Raw genomic sequence first — 9,319 nt, forward strand, 5'->3', positions numbered from 1 at the left:
AAAAAAAAAAAAAAAAAAAAGGCCAGGTCTTTTGATGTCAGGAAATGCAGAAGCAAGCAAAGTCCACCAAGTAGCTAAATGAATCAATTACATTTATGTTTTTAAAACAGGTCCAAAGCCTAAAATAAGTAACCCCATAACAAGTTTATTTTAGTATGTTTGTACTCTCCAAGATAACGGACTTCTTTTCCCTTTTTTAACAATAGACATCTAATTAACATAACATTTTCAAAATTAATTTCCTGTGTTTTGGTGAGAATCTTTAGACTCTGGGGCATATGGGAGGGGAAGCAGGGAAAGAATTATTAAAAAGTACTCATCTGCAGAAGAAACAGGACTATGTAATTCTTACGCAAATGTTTGTTAACTCCCTCTGGCACAAAAACAGTGACGTTATTCTAGACAGCAGTAGAGCAGAGTTATAATGAACATCAAGTTTTTAAATCACTGACAACTTAAGGAAATTAAGAATATTACTTAAAAACGAACATCAAGCTTTTAAATCACTGACAACTTAAGGAAATTAAGAATATTACTTAAAAATCTCCTCTCCCCAGAGTACTAAATCTATGTAAGAGGAGAGTGTGCCCATCTGGGGTTATATACATATTCAACGTCAACAAAACTGAAGTCATTTTTCCCTGCACAACAGGAAAAGTTGTTGTTGTTTTCCCTTAGAACTCTGGGCAATGAAAGCCATGACTTTAAATGGCTCTGTATAAAAACACAAGAAGGGTGGGTCATGTTCTATTAGTAAAAGCAGCTGAACACCAAGAACTTCTCTTCCTTTAAGTAAAATCTAAAAAAAATTTTTTAATCTAAAAAATAATCTCATCTTACTTTTGACAACTATCTTTGCTTCACTTTCTCTAAAATACAGATTAATACCTTTAAAGAGGGTATGAAAGGAATTTATAAATTTGCATTTGCAATGTGACTCTCACACCAAAAGTAATCTCACACATTATTTTTTTCCCGTAGTATGCACTAAATAAAATATCCAAACTTGATTCTGCTGAGAGCAACAATATAAACTATTTTTACTATAGTATCAACAGTATTTATCAACAATATCAATAATATTTACTATACTAAGATTTGTAAAATTTCATTTTCCTAATCTCTTGGTAATAAAATATAGTATGACCATTTCTTCAGTTTTAAAATTACCTCAGATTGACTGGAAGACCAACTCTACAGCTACATGAAATTGTAAAAGGGTTGCAAAACTTGAAGCAGCATGAGCATACCCCTATTAATATTTAACATAACTAAGGGAAGCTGCAAATATTTCATCCCACCTTTACTAAATGCCACGATTCAAATTATAGGTCAACACCCAAACTAACAAGTACAATCACAACAAAACCAACATAACATTTTAAACAAAGGGCAGTTCAGCCAAGCTGTCATAAAGAGTTCCGATTTCTACAACCTAAACAGCTGAAAAACTGCTTAACTATTTAGATTTTTTTTTTAATTTGTTACCTATCAGGAATACACCTACTGTTTCACTTTCTACTCATGCCACATGTATCTTAAGTTCTACATTTCTGGATCTTTCTACCATTAGAGATCAACCATTAAATTACTTCAACAAGTAGAAATAGTAACACCGCTCCCAAACAGAAATTTTTGCATTGCTAGACACTTATCTAGTTGGCAGATTTATACCATTGTTCATTCTTAGTTCCTTAAATGTAAAAAATACCCACATAATGGTAGCATACCTCTAAATTAGTTTAAATATGGTACAAAGTTATTTTTAGTTAGGTTCAAGTTTTAAAAAGGTACTAATTGTTCTTTTTAAAGGCTAATCTACTCAAGTTCCTCTTATATCAAAAAAAAAGTTAATTTGTCTCTTTTGGAAAAAAGAAGTGTTATTTATGTAATGCTGAAGCAAAAAGGATGTTCAAATAATAGATCTGACATCAAATCAGGGTTAGGATCATACTTATTGTTCATAAAAATAAGTTTGACATTTATTCTAATGATGGTCCTTTCAAACACTAGTATGGTCAAATGTCATTTATGTGCACTTTCAAATGTAATTTTTATTTTTAAAATACTCCTATCCTCTACCATGCAAGGCAGAAAAGGAAGAAAACCCCCACACAAGCAATTATAAACATTTTTATCCATGAAAAATATATACAAGAAATATTCACATAACATTTGAGATTTGTCTATTCTCTCCTTGCATGCTAGAAAGATGCAAAGACAAACACTTCCAAATATTCAGACAGATCATTCCCCAGTTGTAACTTTCATCATAGTTCTCAAAGCAGTATGGTGAGGTCAGCTCACAAACAGCTTAAGTAGCAAAACCAGAAATTGGTGGTAGTAGTATCAGGCTACATAACAGCCTCTCTAAAGAACATGAAGTAAGAGAACTAAAATGTGCTGGCAACATGCCAAAAGACTGGATGGAATATAGCTTTGAGCAACAAATACTCAGAGCTTACAGTATATAGCAATTCATCATCTCTTATCCTGTAACTTGACTTTCCTTGTTTTAAACCAAAAATAGCCATATATAAGAGGTATTTAACACTACAAAATGTGTCCATACTTATGAAATGAAAGATATCTGGGCCTGCAATGATTTGTTTACTAAATACATACCCTAAAAAAAAACCTCTGACTTACATTCTATGCGAAGATGAGGAAGGTAAAATGGATAAAAATATATTGATATTATTATGCATAAAATAGCCTTTATTCTCTAAGGATTATACTACCCTCAAGCATAATCTTGAAGCTTTCAGTTTTCTGTATTTTCAGTTCTCAGTATCTCTTCAACTGGCTGGTATTTAGAATTAGACAACCTTCTCAATATATTTAATAAAGAATTAATCCTGTCAGATCAGAGGACGTGATTTTGGGCAGATATAATTTTTTTGACCTTAGTCAAAATATGTTACTTTTATAATTTCATCTTACATGGATCATATATTAAAATAGGATAATAAACTCATTCTTAAGTGTCTGATACTTTCTAAAATACTTTTTTTCTAAGAAACCAAAAGAAAATAGTTATTTTAGGCAAGAAAAAAGAGTAAGATTCAATTCAAATCAATATACATTTAACAGCTATTTTGTGCCAGACATTATACTGAGAATGAGGAAACAAAGATAATATATATATATGGTCTCCCAGAGCTGACAATCTGGTTGGGAAGACTGACCCATTTAAACACACCTACACACTCAATGTGCTTTACTAGCTATAGGAACAAAAGCCCTGCTATCACCAAGGAAAGAGTGAATGAGTCTGCCCCAGGGGCTGGAAAAATCTTCAGAGGCAAAGTAAGAGTGAAGCTATGTTTTGAAGGATGAGAATTTCACAAGTAAAAAAGGAATATTGCTAGCCAAGCACAATGTTATTCTCCAAAGACTGAGCAAAAGCAAAAAAGCACAAAAACATAACATGTGTGAGGAAACCTATGTGGCAAGGGTAGGATAACAATTTCTGGTACATGTGCTACTACTCTTCTACCCTCACTGTGTAACTGACATCACTAATCAATTAAAGCATGTTTAAAACCCATTTGACATCTCAAAATTCTTCTCAACACATAACACAAACTAGTAGAAGGTAGGTCCATGAGATGAAATATACATGCTATCCTAACCCCGAAAAAAGAAAGTGGTGGGACCTGAGGCAAAGGGTAAATTAAGAACAGATTATGAATAACCATGAATGCAAGGTCAACAAGTTTAGATTTTATCCTGTGAACAACAGAGGATGAACAAAGGATTTTATGAAGAATATTAACATGATTAATTCTGGCAGATAAGTGAAGAATGGATTTGGACAGACAGAATGAAGGCAGGAAGAAAGAACAGTTAAGATGCTATCATAAAAGTCCAGGCAAGAAGCAATGAGACCCGAATTTCAGCAATGGGAAAATCCACCACAGGTTCTAAAAGAAAAATGAAGTTTTGGATTTTATTATCTGTGGTTTTAAAATGAAACTTTGGAAAAAAGTAATATTCTAATCAGAATTCCCAAATAACACTCAAAAAGGAAAAGAAAAAAACAAATTAAGGTAAAGACTAGAATTAAAGAAGTGAATCACAATGATACCCAAAATTACTCAAGACTATAAATTCAGAAATAGATATTTCAGGTTTAGCATCAAGAAAGAGAACATCCTCATGACCAGACTAATACTCAGCAAGTCTTTTCTTCCTCTCAGGGCACTAATACGCTAGCCAAACAACAAACGCTATTCACCTTACATGCCCCTACAATGCAGGGTCAAACTCATACTCCCGGTGAGATGCAGACAGCACAAAAGTCAAATTTAAAACAGAAGTCTGAAATCACGTAGAAGCTCAACTTTATTCAAACATTTAAAACTCCACACTTCTTTTAAGAAACATAATTTACATGAAATAAACCTTCTGGAAATAATACCATTCTACCATTAATTAATTCATATCCTAGCCTTTAAACTCTAAAATTCTTTGTATGGAAAACAACCTATCTGTAGCACTTTGGACAATACGTACAAAAAACAACTCTCCTAACACTTCTGCAGAACGTTTAATAAATGAAACTATTCTAATTAAAAATTAAAATTTCACTGTAGCTCAAAGGCCCAAAGGGAGTGAAACGGTGTTTCTATTTTGAAAAAGGAATTCTTCAGCTATTGCAAACGAAGGCTAGTGCAGTGATGTGAAATCCAAGTACAACATTTTAATAAAGCTGGCATTACTGTTTTAAGACCTAAGGATATTCACATTAAGGATAAAATTATCCTGTAGTGAATGCCAACAATGCATTTCATACTACACAGACACATATTCGAGGGTTCTACTTTGTTCTCATCCCAATTCTTTTGTGTCCCAGTAACAAACTCTCAAATTGGGATCCTTATCCTCTTAAGCTAAAATGAAATAAGCTTGGACATGAAATTTACTTGTGCTATATTATTCATTCTGAGAAAGCAAATCAGATGAACAATTTAACATAATCTAATTCTGAACCAAAAAAATATGGATTAGTCAGTGATGAGCAGGGTCTACTTCTCATGATGTCATTCCAAAGCCATTATTAAATTTTGCACATGTTATTCTTTCTTCAAATCAATCACAAAACAAGTCATCCCATGACTGAGGTCAAATTCCATTCTAACTAAAAGATCTCCAAACCTGAAGTAATGGTCTACTTACTAAGTAATACTCAAAGACCAAATTCCAGAAAAACCCTCCTCCTGTACCTCCCCAGCTTAAAAAAAAAAAATCTGTCTTCTCCTTTTAGCTCACTGTAGTGGAATGTGACCTGTACTTAAGGGCTTTTCCATTCCTTCTTTTCTGCTTAAAGAATAGGAAGCAGACCTGTTCTCTCTCACAAGGGTAATATGCTTTTAAAAGGAAAAAAAGTGAAATGTATGAAGTTAATTGTGTATTAATTAGAACAAACAAAAGTAAAATAATTTACTAGATTTCTCACATGTGAGTTGTCCTCCCACCAGAACAACGCATGACACTTAGAGTGAGTGTATTTTTTATTTTTTATTTTTTTGAGGCAGAGTTTCACTCTTGTTGCCCAGGCTGGAGTGCAATGGTGCAATCTCGGCTCACTGCAACCTCCACCTCCCAGTTTCGAGCGGTTCTCCTGCCTCAGCCTCATGAGTAACTGTGATTACAGGTGTGCGCCACCACGCCTCGCGAATTTTTGTATTTTTAGTAGAGATGGGGTTTCACCATGTTGGCCAGGCTGGTCTCAAACCCCTAACCTCAGGGGATCCACCCACCTTGGCCTCCCAAAGTGCTGAGATTACAGGCATGAGCCACCACGCCTGGCCAGAATGAGTGTATTTAAATGACAATTGAATCTTTATTTTTATTTTATAACACTGAGCAGATATCGGAAAGATTTACGATTTGTATCACTCCTAACAAATTAAGTAGGGAAGAGGAGGTTAAAACTGCACCTACTTAAACAAATCTTCTTCACATACAATATAATATCGCTATAAACATTTTCCATGATAAATCATTTTTATTACTGAACTTACACACTTAAGTACGTAATCATAGACAGAACAGGAAAGTAAGCACTTAAGAAATGTACTTCGGCCGGGCGCGGTCGCTCAAGCCTGTAATCCCAGCACTTTGGGAGGCCGAGAGGGGCGGATCACGAGGTCAGGAGATGGAGACCATCCTGGCTAACACGGTGAAACCCCGTCTCTACTAAAAACTACAAAAAACTAGCCGGGCGAGGTAGCGGCGCCTGTAGTCCCAGCTACCGGGGAGGCTGAGGCAGGAGAATGGCGTGAACCCCGGGAGGCTGAGCTTGCAGTGAGCTGAGATCCGGCCACAGCACTCCAGCCCCGGTGACAGAGCGAGACTCCGTCTCAAAAAAAAAAAAAAAGTACTTCAAGGCCAGGGACGGTGGCTCACGCCTGTAATCCCAACACTTTGGGAGGCCAAGGCAGGCAGATCAAGAGGTCAAGAGATTGAGACCATCCTGGCCAACACGGTAAAACCCCATTTCTACTAAAAATACAAAAATTAGCTGGGCACGGTAACACGCGCCTGTAGTCCAAGCTACTCAGGAGGCTGAGGCAGAATTGCTTGAACCCAGGAGGTGGAGGCTGCAGTGCGCCAGGATCACACCACTGCACTCCAGCCTGGCAACAGAGCAAGACTCTGTATCAAAAAAAAAAAAGGACTTTGAAGTCTAAAATTAAACACTTTAATTAATGCACCTGAAGTTCAGCTCCTCATTTTAAAAAAAGAAAGCATTTAATTGGACAATCTTCAAAGTTAATTCTAAGATACTTTAACCCTTCGGGCGTGGTGGCTCACACCTGTAATCCAGCACTTCAGGAGGCTGAGGTGGGCGGATCACGAGGTCAGGAGTTGGAGACCATCCTGGTCAATATGGTAAAATCCTGTCTACTAAAAATACAAAAATTAGCCGGATGTGGTGGGGCACGCCTGTAATCCCAGCTACTCAGGAGGTTGAAGCAAGCGAATCGCTTGAACCCGGGAGACAGAGGTTGCAGTGAGCCAAGATCGGGCCATTGCACTCCAGCCTGGGTGATATAGCGAGACTCCATCTCAAAAAAAAAAAAAAAGATACTTTAAACTGAGGGGTTTTTTTTGTTTTGTTTGAGACGGAGTCCAGCTCTGTTGCCCAGGCTGGTGTGCAGTGGGCACACACCTCCGGGGTTCAAGTGACTCTCCTGCTTCAGTCTCCCAAGTAGCTGAGACTATAGGCAAGTACCACCATGCTCCGCTAATCTTTTTATTTGTGGTAGACACAGGGTTTCACCATATTGGCCAAGCTGCCCTCAAGTGATCCACCCACCATGGCCTCCCAAAGTGCCGGGATTACAGGCATGAACTACTACGCCTGGCCTAACCCAAGTTTAAGACGAACACATTCTATTTAATTTGGACAAAAGCACTCCCAAAATAACTCCATCAAAGACACATTTTACTTACATTCTTCCTACACCTTCATACATGTTAGTCTCATCTACCAAAGTCATGATCTCTGTATCTGTAAGATGTGCATGCTTTTTCGTTCTGTTTAGCTGTTCAATCTGTATATCTGCGAGCTTCACCTTCTGTTGAGTGTCAATAACTTTGGCTTGAAGCTCTGTGAAGGCCTAATAAAAACAAGTCCATGATTTAGTAGGTTAAATATTTTACAGGAAACATTTATGTCAAATCCAAATATATTAAAACAAAACATGCTAGCCAGAGACAAAGTTGTGAAATTTACCAAATATCAGTAAGTCAACATAACTGTAAACGATCAAGTCACCATACTAAATACTGAATTTACAATCATCAGAAGATACAATCAGTGTGAAGTAAAACAAATGCACATTAAATAATAACCATATTAAGTAGCAAGTATTCAAGGAGTAGTAAAAGAAATAAATGCAATAGTCAAGGATGAAACCCAGAGATTCAAAACAAGAACCATAAAAGTAATAACTCACTACATTTGTATTGCACAATTAGGTTTCAAAGCACTTTCTCACATTAGTTTGAAATATTAATATGGGAATATTAATATAAGAATGAGGAAATATAATAAATATCTAATTTATGCCTCTCAATAATGCCATGAGTTAGCATTGGCAGATTCATCATCCACAATTTACAAATTAAGTAACTAAATGAGTTAAGAGATAAAAGTGGCTTGCACAAGGTTGAACAACTATTAGAGGGAAAGGAAGGTGTATTTAAAGACGTTTCTTCTAACCCCTTACTTCAGCAATCTTTCCATTCCATTGTTTATAGTAATATTCATACTATGAACATATTTAAGAGGAAGACCAAAAAAGATAGAAAAAATGCAAAGCACTGGCAAAATAATTGCATCAGGCCAAATTTGACCCTTGAGTACACTCACTTAACTGGAAGATAAACAGTTCTTGGATACTCTTGTTGAAGTGCCTGGAATGACTTTCACATGCTCTCAAATTTGTGCCTTAATAATAACATTTGTGACTGCAATGTACAGCAAAGGTTACTACATAATTTTTATTGTGACCTTGTTTTCACCTACTAGTAAGATTTTGAAAGATTTACTTTGGAGAAGGGGAGGGGCCAGAAATGTTCTATTTGTCTCCACCCAAAAAAAGGACCCTGTAACAACATTAGAAGATAAAACCTTTAAAGTTTTTAAATTAATCATTTGTCAAAATTATTCAGTTTAAGTTTGTAATCATTTTCTTAGTTTGCATTCACTGTCCACATTTTTCAAATGTAGCAACAAATTCAAAAGTACCAGGAGGAAAATCCATTCACTAAACTCTGATTTAAATCGGTACTTTTAATTAAAAAAAGGTAAATTTTTAGAATGAACAATTTTGTTTTGAAATGTAAAATTCCAGGTATTATCTGACTGCTCTGTACAGCTTGCTAAGGAAGCTAGTATACCGTTAAAGATGAGCTAGTATACTGTTAAAGATGAGAGAACTCCACCTAAGAGCTAAATTTACAAGATTCAAAACAAGAACAAAAGCAGGACACAAACACATAATATCCTCAGAACCGTAATAAAAGCTTCATTTGTTGGAAGCAACAGCTATTTCGGCTGCCCTATTTCCTTTGCACAAGTTGACCAGAGAGGCAGTCTTAACTAAGATGTTGCTCATCTGAAGAACCCAAAATAGTGGTCAAAAAAGTGTGAGGTAGCCGGACGCGGTGGCTCACGCCTGTAATCCCAGCACTTTGGGAAGCCGAGGCGGGCAGATCACGAGGTCAGGAGATCGAGACCATCCTGGCTAACACAGTGAAATGCCGTCTCTACCAAAAATACAAAAAATTAGCCGGGCGTGGT

The 9,319-nt window shown here is 36.2% G+C and overlaps 1 protein-coding gene across 3 annotated transcripts in view; it reads right to left on the reverse strand.

The window, feature by feature from the left end:
- PFDN1 (prefoldin subunit 1) overlaps nucleotides 1-9,319 on the reverse strand; it is a 62,106-nt gene that overhangs the window by 51,843 nt on the left and 944 nt on the right. For all 3 annotated transcript variants that reach the window (XM_011935345.1, XM_011935346.1, XM_011935347.1), the window contains exon 2: nucleotides 7,465-7,631. In XM_011935345.1, the coding sequence (XP_011790735.1) occupies nucleotides 7,465-7,631 (167 nt within the window). The remainder of the gene's footprint in view (nucleotides 1-7,464; nucleotides 7,632-9,319) is intronic.

This window comes from Colobus angolensis, unplaced genomic scaffold, assembly GCF_000951035.1.
Source record: "Colobus angolensis palliatus isolate OR3802 unplaced genomic scaffold, Cang.pa_1.0 Scaffold142, whole genome shotgun sequence".
Taxonomy (NCBI): Eukaryota; Metazoa; Chordata; class Mammalia; order Primates; family Cercopithecidae; genus Colobus; species Colobus angolensis.